Genomic DNA, 21430 nt, shown 5'->3' with positions numbered 1-21430 from the left:
GTGGAATAAGTTGACATGCTCCTGCAAAGATACTTATAGTCAGTTGAATGTCTGTTGACATATCATCACAATAAAGTGTTAGTAGATATTAAGCAGACAGTCTACAAATTCTCTAAAGATTGGTAGTTGATAATTAGTTGCAAAGTTACTTATAATTAGTAAAATGTCTAAAGTGGACTATCGAAATAAAGTGTTACCGGCTCAACTTTCACACGCTTGTAAAATGAAACGAAAGACCCGCAGATCAGCGGCATTTTATTAATGAAAGGCTAAAAATAGGGCTGTCACCGTGTGTTCATGCTAGAGGTCAGAAAAGATGAAAAACATTTATCTCAGTACCTCAGATTACATAAATGGGCGGAGAGATGGCGTGTGGCTGTTCAAACACATTAAACCACATGCGTGTTTACACTAACGTTAACTGCATAACCATGCTAGTTAGCCAAGGAACTGTAAAACTTAAAGTTTACAAAATAGACTGTATAGATGTAAACGAATATGCTGAATTACCTGTGGAGAAGATATAAAGTGCAACTTCTGTCTCCCTTGAGCCCCATCTTGGAAAACTAACTCCAATATTGACTTTGGTCTTGATGTTTTTCCTGTCGGATTGTCGTTTAAAATCCCTGTTTTGCTTCCTTGGTGACTTGTTTTAATGTCCTCGAGAATATGTCTTCAACAGGCTTTCAAATCAAAGCAATAGATCGCAGGTTCATCACGGTGTGCAGCTGTTGTAAAATCCGAAGGATTCAGCTACGCAGGTCGCAGGCTGCATACGTCATCAAGCCTGGTTTATTTAAATTAACTGAGCATTACATTCGCAAGTCATAAGCATATTACATCAATTTACAATTAACTAAGAATAATTGTCAGCTTAATAATTGTTAATATTCTGAAATAAGACTGTCTTGATGACGTATACCGCCTACACATGCAACCTCCGGAGGCTTCAGCTAGCGGCCAGCGTGAGTGTAGTTTGAAAGCGCGAAAGGCGGAGCTTGAATTTCAGGAATGTCCCTCTTCGGCGAATGTATTTCAAAGATGGAGGCACAACATGGATTCAGCCAGAGAGCAATTCGACGGTATGCATTTTAAATAGCAGATTCTACACTTACAAGAATACTTTGATTAGTGGGGTGGAAGTAATTACACATGAATGAGCACATACTTTTGAAAGAAAACATGGGTTTTTGCTAAGAATTAACTCAAAAAAGTACACAGTGGAGCTTTAACATGTATCTAATGTGTGCCTTGTTTGTTAGGTGTGTGTGTGTGTGTGTGTGTGTGTGTGTGTACCTGGTAATTATCACGTTGTGGGGACGAGTGATGGGCAGTAACGCGTTAGAAGTAACGCGTGACTGTAATCCGATTACTTTTTTCAAGTAACGAGTAAAGTAAGGGATTGCAATTGCAAAACGAGTAATTAGATTACTGTTACTTCCCCGTTAGCAGACTGCGTTATTTTTTAATCTTGATTTTGTTTCGTGAGAGTCTCTCGTGTCGTGACGCGAGTCGAGTGACAATGACGTATGAGCACCGCGCCGTCAGTCAGTGTATTGTTGAACGTGAGAAGACAACATGGAGCGCGGAAGAGAACAAGACTATGCATCGTTTAATGCTTGGAAGTACCGACATTACTTTGAGTTTAACCCAGTTAAATGTGACAAAAACATCAGCATCCGCTGTACACTCTGCGTGGGAATAAAACTTTTATCCACAGCGAAAAATTCCACCTCAAATCTAAGCAAACACCTAGCAAGCCGGCACAGCAATGTGAAACTTACTGAAAAAATCCCTGAACCCCCAGCTGACATGACCGCTGCGGCTCCATCTCATACACGTTCACGCGAAATCTGATGTAAAACAACAGACTATATATCTGTATTTCATGGATTATACGCATTTGTGGACAAGCTGACGTGACCGCTGCGGCTCCATCTCACGTTCACGCGAAATCTGATGTACATAAAAGAGTACTATATTTCATGGATTAAACACATTTGTGGATAAAAATTGTCATTTGATAAATTTTATTAGACTGATTTCATAGGTTTTCACACAACTGAAACAGAACCGGATTCAGCTCGCGATCGTTATAAGGTAAGATGTCCCGTTTATATTTTGCATCTTGTCATCTGGACTTCTGTAACAAAATACTACATTTCTGATGCTAGAGCATGTATCTCAAAACAGAGACCCTCACCATACACTGATGCTAAACTCGTAGACCTTTTAAACGATGTATAGTAATGTTGATATTAATATTATTAAATGTTTGTAGACAGTATGCTATATAGATATTGTTAGCAGGCTTAAAAAAACAACAACGCCATCACGCCCACGAATTAGTGCGCCTCGAGAGGTTAAAACAGATAATGTTTCATTTGATTCAATTTCAGATGATGGAATATGCAGAAAGAATAGAATTAGGCTGAAAGGTGCATACTGTAGCATATTCAGGTCGTGCATCATGTTTTTGAAAAGTAATTAGTAAAGTAACTAGTAAAGTAACTAATTACTTTTGAAAATAAGTAATCAGTAAAGTAACGGGATTACTTTCTTAGGGAAGTAATCAGTAATCAGTAACTAATTACTATTTCCAAGTAACTTGACCAACCCAATTGTCCCCACAAAGATAGGAATACCAGTGTTTTTGTGACCTTGTGGGGACATTTTGATGTCCCCATGAGGAAACAAGCTTATAAATCAAACAGAATGATGTATCTTGAAAATCTAAGGTAGCAGAAAGGTTTCTGTGATGGTTGGGGTTAGGGAATGGGGTAGGTAAGGGGAATAGAATATACAGTTTGTACAGTATAAAATGCATTACGTCTATGGAATGTCCCCACAAAACATGGAAACCAGAATGTGTGTGTGTGTGTGTGTGTGTGTGTGTGTGTGTGTGTGTGTGTGTGTGTGTGTGTGTGTGTGTGCGCGCGTGTGTGTGTGTGTGTGTGTGTTATTCCTGGGTGTATAAGCATGTGTTGGGCAGCCAGTAGTTAAAAAAGAACGAGTCCAACTTAATTTTAACTAACTTTTACTGAAGTCAGATCTGGTTTTGACAAAAAAAAAATCACACCATGTTATCCCTGTGATTCCTTTGAAGTGTCCTCCTGGGTACAGCACCATGTAAACAAACTCGTCACGTTTCCCCGTTTTAGTCTATGTAACCCCAGGAGCGAACAAACAATGCAGTCCTGAGTAAAAAGTTTGGAGCACTCTCTCGTGTTGTCTGCAATCTAATGAGAAAGTCAGTGAATTATTTTGATAACTGCCATCCAAAACGTGTGCAACTTGGAAAGCTAGCGTTAGCTAACTAAAACTATTTCACTTACCTGAAAATAAGGTCCAATATCCATTTGAGTATCCACTGCCTAATACACAACAATGCATTCGCAACTCTCATGAGATTCACGGCGATTCTTCCGGGTTTGTTAAAAAACTTGTACATTTGTTAAAACCCTTGTAAATTTGTTAAAAAAACTTTTGTTTTTAATCTTGTAAATAACTAATTTACCATTGTAATTTATTTTTGCCCTTCCAGGCCACGGTAGTTTTGACTTGTGATAAGTTGAAATAACTTATAAAATCAAGTTTAAATCATTTACCTTGATTTTTAAGTAACAAAAATGTATGTTGATTTGACAAAATTCAGTTTTTACAGTGTAAACTGTCTGTCATGAGAAAACAAGACACTCAAACATGAAATATTGACATCATGAAAGCTGTTAATAAAACATGTTTCTACCCCTGTTCAACAGGTAACTTCAGACCAGGGGTCTCCAACCATTTTTTGAGCAAGGGCCACCACAATGTATAAAACAATCTGGAGGTCTACTTTTTGATATAGTCTACTCAAAACTTGTTGATTTTATTTTATTTTACTTGTTGATATGTTTTAGTATTGTTTAAAATGTTAAACATATGTAAAATAAGCCAAGCTAATATAAAAAAAATGTAATAAATAAATATTACAATTGAGACTATTAATAGAATGGAACATAGAAACAATAGTAATATACAAGAACCTTAATACTTAGAACAAATACAATTCTCTCTAATATCTACAGTATATTTTCTTTACACAGACATTTTAGTCTAGTTTAACAGTTTAGTCATACTAGCCAGAAATTATGAAACAAAATACACTTGGAAATAAAATGGAAATTAAATACTGTATAATAATTTATCTTATTATAAATTGAGTGTGTATGTTGTTTGCATAAAATGTATTTCATAAAACAATCATTCAACATGCCTACTGTAAGTATGTAAAACACAACTGAAGTTATAAACATTAACATTTATTTATTGATTAAGGTGTTATACAGTTTATGATAAACATTGTTTTATTATAATATTGGCAAAGACACTATGATTCAAATTACATTTCTATACATAAATACAAAATCTGAGGTAGGGCCTCCAGGATAAATGACATTGAAAATAAAATATGCCTTTTCATATATGTTTATTTTCTCTTTTTATATATTTTGTTGTATTTTTTGACTGGCACAAGATTTAAAATCTAGATATTTTCATTATTCAATTGTACTATATTATTCAAACCATAAGATGCCATGATATTTTGGAGGTACATATCTGTATCCATAGGCAGATTTACCTCATGTAAAACACACAGATATATGACATTACCCAAGTAATAAGAATTTTTACCTATACTCCGATAGGTCCACAGTAAAGTGCCAAATGACACAACATACATTGCAATATAGGCTAACCACATAATGACTGATTGGAAGCTACTCTGTATCATTGTTCTATAATAAATACATTAGTTTATTACCAGAGGACATCTATAAGGCCAAAGGTTACCTGAAGATGTCATATAACATATTGGCACACATCAAAAATGATCACTAAATGAACAATGAGTGGCAGTATCTCAGTCTTCTAAATACACAGAATAATATTTTTCATTTTCTTATTGAATTAATATAATATATATATTTATATATTTATAAATAGGCTATTTGTATATGTAAATGTTTCTTTTTAGTTTTAAATATGTTATTTTTAAAGATATTTCTCCTTCTTTGGTTACCTACTGCCCAGTGTCGCCTGTAGGTAGAAAAAGGTGGCAAACTCAGGTGCAGCTGCTAAGTGTGGGACAGACTCAGGTAAAGAAGTAAAAAGGAATGAAATTTACATGGACAAATAATCCACAGCAACACAAACAGCACATGCAAGACTGTTACCATTTTTTCCCAGAGTGTTTAAATGAAGGGGATTGTAACAATTTCTCTCGGACCGACACACAGCAATACATAAGCCAAGGGAAACACTAGCTAGAACTTGCAACAATGATAACAGCAGCAAGACACTGTCTACAACTCACAACATTAGGTTGTGCTTTGTATACTTTTGTGCTACATAACCCCTATCACACTGGGAGATTTTATTAAAATCTATTAAATCATGGCTTGCATTTCTTTTAAAGCTTGGTTGATGAACACCTATTGTAAATACTTTAAAACTACCGTCTGCAGGAACCAAGTGCACAAAGATTGGGATAACAGATTGCTTGTTTTTTCCCAAACTTTTTCACTGTTTGATCATATGGTTGGATACAGTAGGCATAAATCTAAGCAGTTAGCACTGCACATTAATTCACACATTCACACAAGCACACACATAGCCTAGTACAGAGAAAGATTAAGACTAAACAATTAACAGAGACATCTCTTTTGTGGCACTAATATAGTAAAGACAATTTTTTCTGTGCTAGTGTTTATAAATTCTCTATTTTTAATGTGATTAGTGTAGTATATTGTAACTGCAAATTACATGGCTTTTAAAACGCATCATTCAGTAAGCCCTGGCAAAGTACTTATTCTCAGTATTAATACTTCTGAATTACTCGCATTGCCTGGGCAGTGTGTATCTTAGGCTTTGCTTGTAGTGACAGACCATATCATATACATTTTACTTATCATTTACCGACAAACTATTTGCCTTTCTATCAGGGCTTGAGTGTTATTTTGGTTGATAGCAACCACTTATTATGAATGAGGCTTAAGCTAGTCGCTTTTAAAAGCTTTGTACTTCTATTTTGTTAGCTTTGACTGACCAGCGCAACAAAAATTCTGTTTAGAATCACATTTGTCTTGCAAGATATCTACATATGGGATGTCAACATACAGCATGGTATAATATTCAAGGCATGATTTGCATTACATTTCATCACAAATATATATATATATTTATATATATTGCTTCTAGAGACTCTAATCCGACATCTAACAAGGTGGATGAAACGGAGTAATTCCTGAGACCCTGTTTCATGAAGACAAACAGCAATGGAAATTTTTGAAGGAGCATGGTCCCCAAACATCTATCACACATTGAACAAAGTTTGCTTTTCTAATCTACGCGTCCTCTGCAAGCAATTGTTAAAATATTCTAAAGGGTCAACTACATTAGCACATGTTTTTGTAATTTTCTAAAAATACACCAAATTACATGAAACCGACATTTCTTTAACCTCACTGGTTGGCCAGGCATATCACACTTTCACATGTCTTTTTCCTTTGTTGTACTCCATCATAAGTTTGTGTACTGCATAAGGAGGAAAGAAGGATTCACAGAGTCTTTTTCAAAGAGATTACAACACACTTGAAAGCATATTCTAAATATTAGTGTAGTCTGCTAGTTGGCTGTTGAGTACCAGTCTGAACGACACAGAAGAGTATTGTTACAGTTTTGCATGGCTTATTTTTCATGACTTTACTATAACTACAGTATACTACTGGAACATACACTAGGAGTTTGGCTTTTATAACATTGTAGAGATAGTTCTGCAAGATTAGCAAATTGTTAGAAAGAGAAGAATAGCTTATAATTCGCAAATACTGAAATGTGCTCACTTCCATCTAAAATGTAGCTCGCTTGGTTTCATTAGCACTGTACTATGCAATATTTATAAACAGAGGAAGTCTGAGGCACAAGGTACTGTATAAGTAGACACAGACAGAAAGCCAGAGTATGATACCAGTAAAGTTAGAGTTCATTGAGGACTACACAGCAGTTTATCTCATTTATGCTGCAACATTTAGAGACGACCAGTAAATAGAGAATAAATATGAAGTTTAGTCTCCCATTCAATTGTTTTATACTGTATTTCAGCAGTCATCAATGACCACTGTGTGATGAGTATTCAGTTAAATACTGCAACAGCATCATCACATATTGCCTCTGAGAAAAAGGTACGGCTGGGATTGGTGTACAGTATCAGAATGTGCAAAATACCTCTCCTGTCACACTGAATACAAATTCTTATTCATGAAAACAAACAACACCACAATCATGGGGAGCTGTCTCTGCTTTCCAGCTGACGAAATCCTTCAAAGTGCCAGAAGAGGGGGAATATGGCTGAAAGAAAACATTACTGTAAAGGGGGGAGTTGAATAAGGAAACACTTATGCGCAAATCTCACCCTCGGAGGCCGTGGAAGTTTGAGGAAGACTACTGATATTGGGCTGATAGTTGGAAATCTTTAGGGGGGAGTTTAAGGCCAAGGGAGTTTGTGCCCAGTGGGTCAATCATGTTCTTGTAGCGCTCTCCGCGATGTTTCATCAAGAATGGGCCCCAGTCAGGTTGAGGAGAGCATACTAACTTCAAGCGCTGCATAGAAAGAATTTTTTCATTCTCAAAACAGTTGGTTTTTGTGTGAATTCTAAACTACAAAAATATTATACTTTTTCTATATTGACTGATTAAAATTAATGCATAGTTATTTTTAGAAAAACTTAAGGAGAAAAAAGGCCACTTCACCTCAATGAATGTTCCAGGTGCAAGGTACATTTTGATAACAAACATAATAGGAATCCATATGACAGAGCAGATGACCATAAGCCAGCCGAGAACCATGGACCAAGTTGGATAAGTGTAATTTTCATATGTCATCACCTTCCACTGGTACAGACTAATTGCCAAAATAAACTAGGAGAAAAGGAAAGTAAAATAATTTTACAGATGCTGCAATACCACATATCTTTTCTAGTTTTCTAGATAAATTTGGTATGTCTGTTCGTTTAGGAACATACTGTAAGAATGGTGGGTGTAACAAAGGCCCAGCAGATTCTCCAAAACCGGTTTGGCTGGAAGCCAATCATCATCTCAATGTCCTCACAAAACCGTTTTAGACCTGAAACAAACAGAATTTGATCAGCATACATTAAACTGTAAAGAAATAAAAACAACAGCAGAATGATTATAAATTGACTGTTTCTTGTTTTTAATTTTCTTGCTTGCTTTTAAAAAAAACCTTAACTTTGTGACAGGATTTAAAAAAAAAATTATATTGTTGTTTTAGGTACTCTCTTTGTATGCATAACATGGTTAAGGACTACATTGTATTAACCATTTTTGTTTTGTTTTATTTGTCATTTTCTTTCTAAAATTATCATCAAAGTCAGAACCTTGAAAGTAAACTTACTGTAACAATAAACTTACCATAAATGTACGAGACTCCAATCAGTTCAAATATTGCAATGATGACCAGAGAATAAGAGGCTGCATAAGTGTCCACCAGCTGAAGCATGTACATTCCACTCTATAGGTGAAACACACACAAATATGCACAATAAAAAAATAATAATATAAACAGAAAATCTTTAATCTAATTTGAAATCCACCCTATAAAAACTCTAGCATCAACTAACAGCATTAACCAAATTTGTGTAGATTATTTACTCTTGTTTATGATTTAATTATCAGCATATAAGTTAACCTTTTAATACATTCATTAACTTTATTTGTTTGGTTTCCAAAGATCCACTCACTATAATTAGGGTGTACTAAGGTGAGATATAGTGTTGCATTTGGGGAAAAAGTTATTTTTTTACCTCAGTGATCATGGGAAAGCCCAGCACAAAAAAGGCCATACAGCAAACCAAAGTGAACAAAGGCTTGTGTTTGCGCAGGTACTTGGGAAACTCATCAGAAACAGAGGTCACAATAGTTTCTATGGTGGCAAACTGATAAGGAAGAAAAGCATGACCAAAACGAGTTTTAGTTATTGTTTAATACGTTAAATCGTTAAAACATAAAAACAAAAGGCTGCACAATAACTGTTGTAAAAGAAATGTAAAATCAAAGTTGAATTACTGCCATTACCATAGTGTCCAGACCGAGTGTAAGGAGCATGAGGAAGAAGATAATGGCCCAGAATGGTGATAAGGGCAGCCTGGTCAGAGCCTCTGGGTACACCACAAATGCTATACCTGGACCTACCAAAAAGTATTTTCATAAAATATTTAATATATATTTTCACCAAAACACCAACAACCCAACATTTAATCATTTGCTGGTTATTCACAGCCACACACGCACACTGAATGTACCTTCATCTGCCACCTTCTCAATTGGAACTTTAAGCTCATGAGCCATAAAGCCAATAACTGAAAAAATGACAAAGCCAGCAAATATACTGGTGGCACTGTTAGTACATGTCACTATGAGAGTATCTCTGCAAAGCAAAAGAGACAAGAAAGAGAGCAGAAGATATAGCATTGTTAGTACAAGTCACTATGAGAGTATCTCTGCAAAGCAAAAGAGACAAGAAAGAGAGCAGAAGATATAATCTTAGGTCATAAATAACAATAATATAAAGTAAGGTTTTCAATTGTTTTAATTTCAATCAAACTAATTGCATATTAATATTTGTTAAGAAAAGGTCCAAGTATTAGGATTTTAAGGCCAATTCACACTGATCCAACAGACTTCAACAGACGCGTATGAAACCCCGGTTGGCAGTTGTTTGATCAAAGTAAATGAGACTTTAGAATGTGGGTGTCTGTTGGTATCTGTTGGAGTTTGTAGTTGTCTGACCAGTGTGAATTGGCCTTTAGAAAACATTTCATTATTGTAGCAGAACAAAAAAATAACAACACTCAATGGATATTACTATCCACATTTCAGAAATCTTTTTTTATAAATTTTATTTTGCTGGGTTTCACGATACGTTTAACATAAGATGTCTTATGTAACATTGTAAAGAATTTAAAGGATCAAAACCCAAATCTTATTGCTATTCGTACATATTTTACGAGGTGGCTAATACGCATTAAAGGGATGTGAAGCGCATGCGCGAGACTAAAGTCACCTGACTGCAGTGACGTGGATGACATGATATCGTCAGTTAACATGTTGGTTAAGATTTTTTTTTACTTATAGCGTGCGTCTCCCTCAGACTGTAAACAAAGCCCGGGCGCGTCCACAAGGCTGTATACGTAAAAAAATCTGTTCGGCATGAGTGTTTCGTACAAACAGATCCAGCATTTTGGGAGCCTGAAACTGCAACTTTTTGGGCTTTCTGCCAAGAGGAAGAACCGTTTTATGGAGATTAAACTTTGACCTTGCAAATTTCTTATCTAAGTTCTATTTGGCAGCTTGAAAAGCAATACAAATTGAAAAAAATTAAATAGTTCTAACACCAAAAACACATATAAGCTTGTAATTTCAAACTATTAAATTATTATATAGGCTTATATATGTATTTAATATAAAATATTTTAATGCCTGTATGAATAATACTGTATACTAATATAAAGAGTTTTTATTATAGTAAACTGTAGAAAAATTATAGACATAAGTGTTTTTGAACATATACAAAGTATATTACACTATTTATTTACTGCAGTTTAGCAACGGTGCGGGGTTTGCATACAACAATGCAGATATAATTAGTAGATTATTGAAAAATCATAATAATCCGACGGTCTGTGAAATAGTTCCCTTCATTTTTTCATTGTATTTATATTTTATGTGGAACAGTAAAACCCTAATTAATATACTCTGAAATGAAACAATACTATCACTTCAGGGGGTTGGAATTAAAACAACTTTGGTCAGTTTCTTGGAAATTACTTATCCTTGTCCCAGACTTGAAAATGCAAGTTTGAGCTACCTTAATTTAAAAACATCTCGCACTGACATGTCTTAACATATATCAGTGCCATTGTTTTGTATCAAGATGCACACCAGTATTGTTTTTTTTTTCAAATTTTTTGAAATTTCTTAAATGTCCTAATATAGCTAATGCCTAGTCCGGGATTACTCTAAACACCGCCTGGGAAACTGGCCCCTTGTCACTTCTTGAACCAAAATGTAAGTGACAGCGCTGGTTACCTGTAACAGTTGTTATGGAACTTATTGTAGGATGAAAGGGTTATGAGACCACCCCAAGCTGCAGACAGAGAGAAGAAAATTTGTGTGGCAGCATCCTTCCACACCTAGATTAAAAGTCAGACAGAAACAAAAGGAACAGAAAATATTGTAGGATTAAATATGGAGCAGCATACATATTCACACATTCTCGATTGACCATCAATTATACTGTCACAATACATATCAGTCCTTAAGTTACCTTGGCATCATTGAGTTTTTCCCATTTGGGTGTTATGAAGTAAAGAATACCAGAACCAGCTCCAGGCAGAGTGACTCCTCTGATCAACAGGATAACCAGCACGACATAAGGAAAAGTGGCAGTAAAATACACCACCTGCAAACATTTGTACATAAAAATAAATGTATTGACAGACTGTGTTCGTAAGAGACAACGGGCATTTCTTTTATTTGATATTTTATGATAATTATTACTTAAAGTATGACATAATAAGTTGTCCCAAAATCTTTGTAAAAGTTGATAAAGAACTTCCTGCCTGACAACGGCCTAACTTGGAAAGATTTATTGATCTTATATCTGCCAAATTAGACAAATTATGGTTTAAATATACTACTTTTATTTGCTAGTAGGCATAGGCCATTTCAAAAATGTCTTAAGTGGTCACTATTCTATATTACAGACATTTAAAGAAAGAACTCAACAAGACTGGTTGCATGATGAGGATAAATAACTGGGACTGATTTACCAGAAAGGAAATTCAACACTGTACAGTATTGCACTAGGAGGTGGCACATAATAACACTACCTCATAAAAGAGAAATGAAAAGTAAATGTAGTACATGTCTTTTTACCTTCCCTGATGACTTGATCCCTTTAGCCAAAGAGGCATAGACAATAAGCCATGCCAGAAAAAGGCAGGCTGCCAAGGGCCAACGGATGTCCCCTGGGTATTCAATACCCTTGGAAATATGCAACACATTATACCTGTCAAAAAGCAGAGTGATGTATTCTATACAATGACATATAAAATGACACAGAGAGAGACAGACAGACAGATAGACAGACGGACATACAAAATCAATGGACAAGGTACAAAATCTGTCACTGAATGGTACCCTTAGAAAAGTTCCTAATATCGTACTGTACCATTCGGGTGAAGTACACTGTAAAAAGATTGTAAAAAAATCTGTAGAAATTACAGTATTACTGGCATATGGTTGCCAGTAACTTGCTGTAGATTTTACATTTAAGTTATTTACTCGCAACAGTTTTTTCAAAGTTAAATGAACATGAAGCATTTTCAGTCTTTATCTTCTATAGTAAGTTACTGGCAACCAGCTGCATAATTATAGCTAATTTTTACAGTGTACTAATAACCTGTGAGGAATAATATACACCTTTGAGGTACTAATATGCACTCTTTTAGGTACAAATGTGTACTTTTTTTAAAGGTACTGCACCAAACAGACAGACAGACAGACAGATAGACAGACAGATAGACAGATAGCAACTCACTTGAAATACTCCTCACTAGGGCTGACATAGGTTTTATTTTCTGTCACATTAAATAGTTTACTTATGTTCCCAACAGCATTTGCAGATAAACAGAATGTAGTGTTCTTGATTGATGTGATATTTTTGTCCCTTAGTATACACGAGTCTGGCAAGAAAAAACAGTAAAAGAATTTAAAATTAACTTCAAACGTTTAATAACAAATAAACTCAAGACAAACTCACACATGTTCAATACAGGTACACCTTTTAACAGTAATATCAGTGTACATATGCGTCTCTGTTTACCCGAATTCCCCCTGGCTTCGATTTATGTGATTTGGTGGCACTATCATAAAAGGCCAGAAGGTGGCAGTGGATCTCACTGCGGCACTGCACCAACTCTTACAGTAAATTTGTCAAGCAAGCAGATTTTCTGCTGAATTCACCAAAAGCAAGCAAATAAAAAATATTGAGATAATTGTTTTAGTACGGGCCAAAAGTTAAAAATTCTAAGTATATAAATAAAATAAAATAGTATACTTACTTAAACTCTGCAGCTTTTTAAAATTGCTTCCACAATTTTTTTTCTATTAGCTGTTTAAATATCACGTTAATTTCACCGCCGCTCAAAAGTAAATAAAAATGTATTATTTATTTTAGACCAAAGACATTTAAAAATTGAATAAAAGGCATGGGCACACATTGAGGGGTAGGCTACTTAACTCCTGAAATACAGGTTGCGCATTGCGCATTTTAGTTAGAGAAAAAAAATGGGATGATGGGGTGGAGGGTGGACAGAGAGAGAGAGAGAGAGAGAGAGAGAGAGAGAGAGAGAGAGAGAGAGAGAGAGAGAGAGAGAGAGAGATTAATCCTTACCCAAAAGTAGCATGTCTTTGTCTTTGCACCCCATTGTGTTCCATTCATTTTTACAGCTGGCCCATGGAAGAGTCTCCTTCAACGAAGCGAACAGGTAGTACAATGTCCAGCACATAATAATATTATAATATATGGCTATCAAGACAGATATTATCAACATGGCAATCCCGCAACCTATAATAACAAAATGAAACGAGATAATAGAAATTACACTTAAAGCAAGCAAAAAGTCGATTACCATTTCACTGGAAACAATTACCACGATAACCCAAGCACTGCTTATTACAGTTTCAGGCTTGCACAACTAAAACAAGAATTTCAGATTACCTTGTAGAGCCGGAATTGCTTTCCATACTGACACGGGGCCTTGGCTGGCGAACTGACCCAGCGACACCTCCAGCAAAAAAATAGGTATACCAGCGAGACCTAACATTATTAGGTAAGGTATCAGAAACGCACCTAAAAAAGAGAAATCGGCAATTAAAAAATGCATAACACATGAGTAGCACATCCTCAAACAGTGGAACCTTAAAAGCGAAATCTTTCGTGGAATTTACAAGCCAAGTATAATTAAAAAAAAAAAAAATGTTGATAAAAATCTGTATTAAATACTTTTAATGTGAATGACCAACAATAATAGTAGCCTATTGCCAATTCAAATACTATAGCCTAATTATCCGCACAATTTTAAAACGAATAGTCTACAAAAAATATCTACATGTCCTGAGAACCACTATTAATTAAAACATTGTCTGATCAACAATATAAACATTTTATTTTCTACTGTCTCTTAATTTAGATAAGGCACTGTTTTTTCTTACCTCCACCATTCTGGAAAGCAAGATATGGGAATCTCCACACATTCCCTAGTCCCACGGCATATCCCACCATGGACAGAATAAAATCCAGTTTGTTGGACCAGTTTCCCCGGGCTTTATTTTCATCTCCTCCTGCATCATCGTCATCCTGCAGGAAACAATTTTAAAACTTAGTATTATAGAGTCAAAATGATATATATGATATCTAAAAGAATATAAAAATGATATAAATATATAGTGTATTTGAGGAAACCAAGAGAAAAAAACCCGGGCGCACCCACACAACTTTTTTTATCTTTTGACTTGAAATAGAGAGGTCTTCCTTGATTCGGATAAAATGCTATAATAGGAAGTGTCCCATAAGCAGATTCTTATACAGATTACCTTTCAACATCAGCTATCAGAAACCAATCTGTAAGAATTGAGTAAGCATGCATGCAGAGTAAGTCGTTAAATCATAAAGATTTTAAAAAATGTTTTATAGATCTTATCTGGGGATTGTGTTTCACTGGTAATGTAACATACTGATACACACCGCATTTGATGTATTAAGATCCTGCTATGGACTACCAGCCACGTGCTCTTTTCCGACTTAATTGTGAAAAGTCTTGTAATTACTGTGTGTCAGAAACATTCACTATCAATAAAAGGAAAAAATAATTAAACGCTGGATTTCGTTTCGCTCTGCACTTTTGTGTGACAGAACAATGTCTCTCTGTTCAAAGCACATCAAGACATAGCCTACACTAATATGACTCTGTGATACAAGATACACTATGATTACACTATAAAATTAGCAGCAATTTTAATCAGATATGACGGTAGTTGTCTTTGCTTATGTATCGTGTTTAAATTAAAATCAAAACATATTGCATTAATATTATTGTATAAAGAGTCATCAAAATGTTAGTTTTTTCCCTAAAAAATATCACAATTATGTCGTTGGTTCACGAATTTCTAGGATATACAGACAATATAAAAAGTTGGGTTAAGCAAAGGTTTTATGACTACTATTTAAATGGCATGAGTCGTAGATGCTGCATCTTAATAAAATAGCCTATACAAGTATATCACCACTAACAAATAGCCCAACCAAAAACTTCAAAAGACTCCAGAAGGATAGCATACACCTCTGATGATACACAGCATTTGGTTTTGCTCAAGACTCTCCCCGTTTGAAAGCTTTAAACCCATGGGTGATTGGCAGACTATACTGGAATTGAAATGTTAATTTGTAACCACTTACCCGGGTCACCGTGCCAGGCAGAACAGACGTATTGCCATCTGTACCCAGTATGATGGTGGTCTGGCTCATGGAGGTCCAGTCTCCGATGGTGTTATTATGCTCTGCCGAGATCCTAACGGCACCTTGGTCATTAGACATCACGTCCGAAGTGGCTTTACCGTGAGCGGTCGAAACATCCATTTTACCTACGGAATCTTTGCGCACATCAGAGTTAACGGAAGCAAACGTGGGTCCTTGGGTGGCGTTTTTAAACGTCCCGTAGGCTTTATTAGAGTCCATTTCACAAGGTTTGTTTTCCGAAGGACAAAAAGTTTTCCGTTCGTTTGCAGACTGCTTTTGGGGCACCGGATTTCCATTCTCCGGTTTGTTGTTAGTCGCTCCAACCGCTCCACCAGGCTGGGGCAGACTGCTGTTTGGTGGCTGTCTTAACATTTCTCCGTGTTCAGAAAAATCCTACAATGTGAAATATGTTAAATATAGTTTAGACATTCGCAGCATTTCCTACTTACCGTGTAATTAATTATCAACTACTACATTTCAACGTAACCCTGCATTGTGCGAAAAACCTGCACATGGCAGCACAGCCGAATAAGTAAATAAATACAATAATATTTGAACTATAATATCAGAAACAGAGATATCGTTTTTAGAAATGCCTGCGCCAATTGTTTTGAAATTTCAGCTCACGGACGACCATTGTTTGGTTCTTGCTTTTACCATTAGAGAAAGATTCTTTAATTTTACGCCTCATTTCCTTCCTGTCATTCAAGCCCTGCACATCCCCTGGTTTTATGGGCAATAGACAAGCTGCCAGGCTCGACCGAAGCTTTTCTCCCCTGCGGCAGCCAACATGACCGGGGGGGGGGGGGGGGGGTAAGTGTGCAGTGCAAACGCGGGTGAAAGCATGGAACATTACACCAACAATTACATTGCACTATAGGAAAACTTGTACTTAAAATTTCTAAAAGTTACTATTTTCTCCGTTATATTTTTATAAGAGGTTCCACCGCATAAATACGGCTCCAGCGCATTTTTTCACATATATACATAAATATACAGTCAGGAAAAAGGTACCGTTTAGTACCTACTAAATATGTATACCAAATATAATACAATGTTGTATCTTTAAAGGTACCGTTAACTGTTCTGTACCTCTAACATTTAACTGGTACAAAGTTGTTCCTTAAGGTACACAATAGGTTCTAAACATGAACCTTTAAGGGTACCACCCCAGCGACAAAAAATATGCATAAATAAACTACATACATATGCAGCACCAAGGAAAAAGTTCCAGCACCATGGATAGGTACTTCTCATTTAATAAGCCCACTTCAAAATTCACTTTTACCAGCCGTAATTATTAAAAAAAAAAATAGTCTAATTGTCAGAGCAGAAAAGTATAAAGCATAATAAAATGTATGTGTTGTACTCACCATTTATGCAGAGTCAGCAAATGTGCGTTGGAAACAGCTGGAAGAACGACAGGCAGAATTTGGTTGTGCAAAGCTTTCTATATCTCTGTGGGAAAGATCGGGTTTGCGTCAGTGCATGGCACGGTACCCTCCGCATGTCATTTTCCTTAAAATAGGAGTTTGATAAATCATTGGCCTTGAATTCTGATTTTAAAGGGGCAACAAGCGAAGACGTGAGCTCGTGACACACACAAGCAGCGCGAGACTACGTTTTGGGACGGACTAGGCTCGTGACTGATTAATAAACTTGTCCCCCAGGGCTATGTAAAGATGTTCATCTGACGTACGTTGGAGAAGATTCTGCAAACGCATGTTGATTTTGCATAGCTGACCAAGTCATAAAGCACATATCTACATATAGAATCTAGCTCATCATCATTTAAGATGTAAATGCAGTAATAATAATAATAATAATAATAATAATAATAATAATAATAATATAAACTTTTTGTCATTCTATACAGTACAACGAAATTGGATGCAAGCCTAAGGTGCGGTACAAACAATATTAAGGTGATTTTTTTATATCTTTAAGATTTGCAAGCTCGCCAGAAAAACTGCTGTGTTTAAATTTGACAATGGCCCTGGAAATTAATTTAATTGTATTTCACAGTGTATAACCATAACAAAATAATGAAAACTTTGGCGATGAAAATTAATGAATTAAATTTTATTTCACAATCATGACCATTAAATTTTATGAAAAATTCGTTAAATAACTTTTTGAAATGACTGCAAAATGTAAAAAAAACTGTCGTTTTACGTCAAAGGAACGCCCACGTATCTTTGTGCGCACACGAAATCCAGGTACCTTCTGCGTCACTGGCCCAAGTGAAAAAAAGTGGGCGATGTTTTCAGAGGTGTAGAGGTACTCATTTGTTAAACTTTCAGGCAAGACAAAAATATTTTCTATTTTTAGCTTCAGGAAAACCACACTGCATCGAGTTTCCAACATAATTTCTGCATTTTAACATTTAATTTATAACTCGAATTAGCCTACAATGCCTTAAAATCTTAAACATTTGAATGTAAATTTACTATTCATCTGTTAAGCGTTGTATGATATATGAAGTGCTATCAGTGTAATGCACAAAGGTCCAACAGGTTAATTTATAAATAAAATAATATTGGCTGCTTGCTATTATTACTCTTTAGTCAGTTCCCTTCCTCTTCGTGATATCGCTCTACATACACACTGTGGCAGAGACCATCAGCATCATCATAAATCTGGGGCTGCCTATGATAAGGCTCTGTACGGCTGGATTAGCTCTTCGCTAGGTTTAATTACTTTGTCAACAGGAAATAATTGTAATTGATCTCTGCTTCCCTCTCTGTGTCACCATTATCCGTATACGTAAGCAATATCAGGAAAAAACAGTGCGCCTTAAACAGAAAAAGGTTTAAGACTTTTTTTGTGGTTTACAACTTACTACTTCAGATTTACCCGTAAAGTTTGTGCCATTTCAAAACAGTATTTTCTTACTTTAGGGCAAGTTATAAAATAATAAACAATTACTTCGATTAGCATCTATGATTAACGTCTATAAGAAATTGAGTTCTCTCCACTCTCTGTCACCCGATAATTGATGACATATAAATTAAAAGATCAAAAGAAAGTGGTCATCCGTCTTAATAGCCAATAATGTTTTTAACACAAAAACATGCATCATAAGGCCTATAAACATTACGGAATGAAACCTACTTTCAAACAGAACCTTTGTACAATTAAACAAGCCAAAATGACTTCCCATGTCCCATGCAGCTACTCTTGAAATCTGTATACGGCAGGAAAAAACCGTGGATAAAGAAACCCCCAGTGACAAAACACATCAGTATGTGCTTTCAATTTACAATAAAATTTTTTTAGTTTTTTTTCCCCCGAGTACAGATATTTAAATATAATGCAATGATATATAAACACAGCAATATATCAGCCAGTAGAATAACAAATAATTTCTAAAGTATTTCAAATTAAGCGTATTTATGAAAATAAATGACAAAAAAAATGAATACAACCAATCAAGTCAAGAGATCGTTGAAAGTATTTATTTGCTTGATGTGCGATTATTTAAAGAAAGAGGAAAATATCATTTGAATTTCATTTTCTAAAATCTCAAATAGCTGTAACATTTAGAAACATCAAGACATTTTGTCTAAGTGAGAACAGCCTAAAAGCGTTCCACAGCTTCAGCTCTATCTTACATAAATTGTTTAAGTAATGTGAACAGATGCTTTGTAATGTATGACATTTTTCCAATAAAACGTGTTCTCATTGGAGGCTATAGGTTTGCTTCTGACCAGCAAGGTCCAGCGTGATCAGCAGTGCTCTGGGGTCCTTTCTGTTCTTATGTACTGTAATTTGACCTGGAAGTTCATCTCCTGCACAACAAAAAGCAAACAGAGTGAATAAAAAACAGAAAGATCTGACATTCGACATAAATTAAAATTAATATATTTAAACATGCACTGTAAACTTTTTCTGTAGAAATTCCAGTATTACTGGGTACAACTAGCTGCCAGTAACTTACTGTAGATTTTACATTTATGTTATTTACTGGCAACAATTTGTTCAAAGTTAAATGAACATGAAACATTTTCAGTCTTTATCTTCTACAGTAAGTTACTGGCAACCAGCTGCAAAATTACAGCAAATGTTTTACAGTGTGGTGCAAAACTATTATTTAATTTAAATATTTTATTACAGTTAGCTCAGTAAAGGGAAAATCTTGCATCTCTTTACTGTCAAAACTTTAATGTTCAGATTATGACATTAAAGCTAATATTTAAACTCTTACTGTCCCCTATCGAGAATCAAGGAAAGGCTAAAGCCGACTAGCTCCAGATGGCAAAGAAAGCTGCTGCTGCTCACTACAATATGATTACAGTATGAATATAGGCAGCACGCTTTATCAGGATGGCCTGAAGACAATGATTGCAACAGATAATCACTTTGATTAATTTCACAATTCATTTTGCAGGCGTAAATTAATGTTTACCCAGTTGGCAAACAAGCCATTCAGCTGCTATTTTTTTCATTGTCCAGGATACTTAAAAAATGCTGACTGCGGCATTTGATGTGAGCTGATGAAAAGCAGTCAGATGTGGCCATCACACTGCACTGCCACTGTCACATTGCGTCTGTTCTACCTCATACTGTCAACTGATCACATGTGCACCAACAGGAACCTTAAGCAAGACAGGTAGGGCAGAAGAATTTGCCCATAAACCCCAGCTCATACAATAAAAACACCACTAAACACCCTAACATTTCCTGCTACTAAAGTATATTGAAAGAACAGAACTCCTGTAATCTACTGCTATAACATATACTAAGTTCTAAGTTTTTATTCATGGATGTATGCAATAAAGCGTAACAAAACAAAAAGGTTTCTTTATTAGTTTTTTTTACAAATCAGGGTAAAGCAAAAGTCAGAATATTTTGCAAAAATTGCTTTAATATAAACTGCCTTAATTAAAATCAACAGTGTGGAAAAATAATTGACAGACCACCAAAAACTGATGACAAGTATGAGCTTAAATGATAGAAAGATCCATTAAACTTCAGTACCCCCCACAGAAATTGTGTGCACAAGCATGAACAAAATGGTGTGTGTCTGCACTCTGTAATAAACACTTACTGCGTATGGGCGTTGAAACATGACTGAAAAATATTCTGTGAGCTTTGTTTACAGAATCATGCGATGAACAGAGTGCAGTTCCCTGACTCTGAATTCATTGTAAAAGTGGTTTGGAATGTAGTTTGAGCAAACTGTGACATTTGCTTGTATAGAAACAAGAAAGGCCAGTGACATTAGGTTTGTTTAGGAATTGTGGTGGGGTAAATGTTAATTACTTAAAGGAGACAAAGCTGGTTCTAAAGGTGTGATATACACTACCCACTTTAAACACACAAACACAACCAAGGGTGACAAGAGAATAAGACGAGAAAAAGTCAGGACAACGCATAACTACTCATTTTTATTCCTTATAGAAACATAACTACTTCTCAAGAATCACAGTATCACAGTTTATGCAAACACTGACTAAGTCAAAAAATACTTATGTAAATATATAAATTAATTTAATAATCAATTATTACTGCAGTTTTTAGAAAAAGGTAACCTCAAAGATTGCACCAATAGAAAAGCTGCTTTATAATACAGCCTCTCTCTCTCTGCCGCATATTACCTGATAAATCTGCAGTACCCGTAAAGAATATGCATAAAACGGGTCTTTAAAATCACCTCTCACACCCCCTCCCCAACGGCACCTTGATCAAACACCTCAAGGATCTTTTCACAATGCAGACTGGTTGCAGTTTCTATGAATTTTTGATACTTTGGAAGAAATATGGAAGATATGCCACTGAACATTG

At 35.5% G+C, this 21430-nt stretch overlaps 2 protein-coding genes across 3 annotated transcripts in view; both read right to left on the bottom strand.

The window, feature by feature from the left end:
- Window positions 1-4283: 4283 nt before the first annotated feature.
- Window positions 4284-18023, bottom strand: slc6a5 (solute carrier family 6 member 5). 2 transcript variants are annotated; one of them, XM_065275440.2, is made up of 16 exons: window positions 17017-18023; window positions 15584-16036; window positions 14341-14485; window positions 13847-13978; window positions 13520-13693; window positions 12665-12809; window positions 12001-12133; window positions 11390-11524; window positions 11152-11255; window positions 9366-9490; window positions 9139-9251; window positions 8868-8999; window positions 8476-8575; window positions 8067-8167; window positions 7795-7962; window positions 4284-7644 (listed from the first exon to the last, which is right to left on the bottom strand). In XM_065275440.2, exons 1-16 carry the CDS (start codon window positions 17017-17019, stop codon window positions 7486-7488), a joined length of 2322 nt encoding a protein of 773 aa, XP_065131512.1. In that variant the 5' UTR covers window positions 17020-18023; the 3' UTR covers window positions 4284-7485. The 2 variants fall into 2 exon arrangements, with proteins under 2 accessions (XP_065131512.1, XP_065131513.1); XM_065275441.1 differs by lacking the exon at window positions 17017-18023 and adding an exon at window positions 16301-16419.
- A 1056-nt stretch (window positions 18024-19079) lies between these two features.
- The window catches only part of prmt3 (protein arginine methyltransferase 3), a 245211-nt gene continuing 242860 nt past the window's right edge, over window positions 19080-21430 (bottom strand). Inside the window, exon 16 of the mRNA XM_065275443.1 lies at window positions 19080-19434. Coding sequence (XP_065131515.1) covers window positions 19325-19434 — 110 coding nt within the window. The 3' untranslated portion in view covers window positions 19080-19324. The remainder of the gene's footprint in view (window positions 19435-21430) is intronic.

Source organism: Paramisgurnus dabryanus, chromosome 2 (assembly GCF_030506205.2).
Source record: "Paramisgurnus dabryanus chromosome 2, PD_genome_1.1, whole genome shotgun sequence".
Taxonomy (NCBI): domain Eukaryota; kingdom Metazoa; phylum Chordata; class Actinopteri; order Cypriniformes; family Cobitidae; genus Paramisgurnus; species Paramisgurnus dabryanus.
Note: the sequence above shows the minus strand (reverse complement) of the source record. Positions and strands in the feature narration are given on the sequence as shown.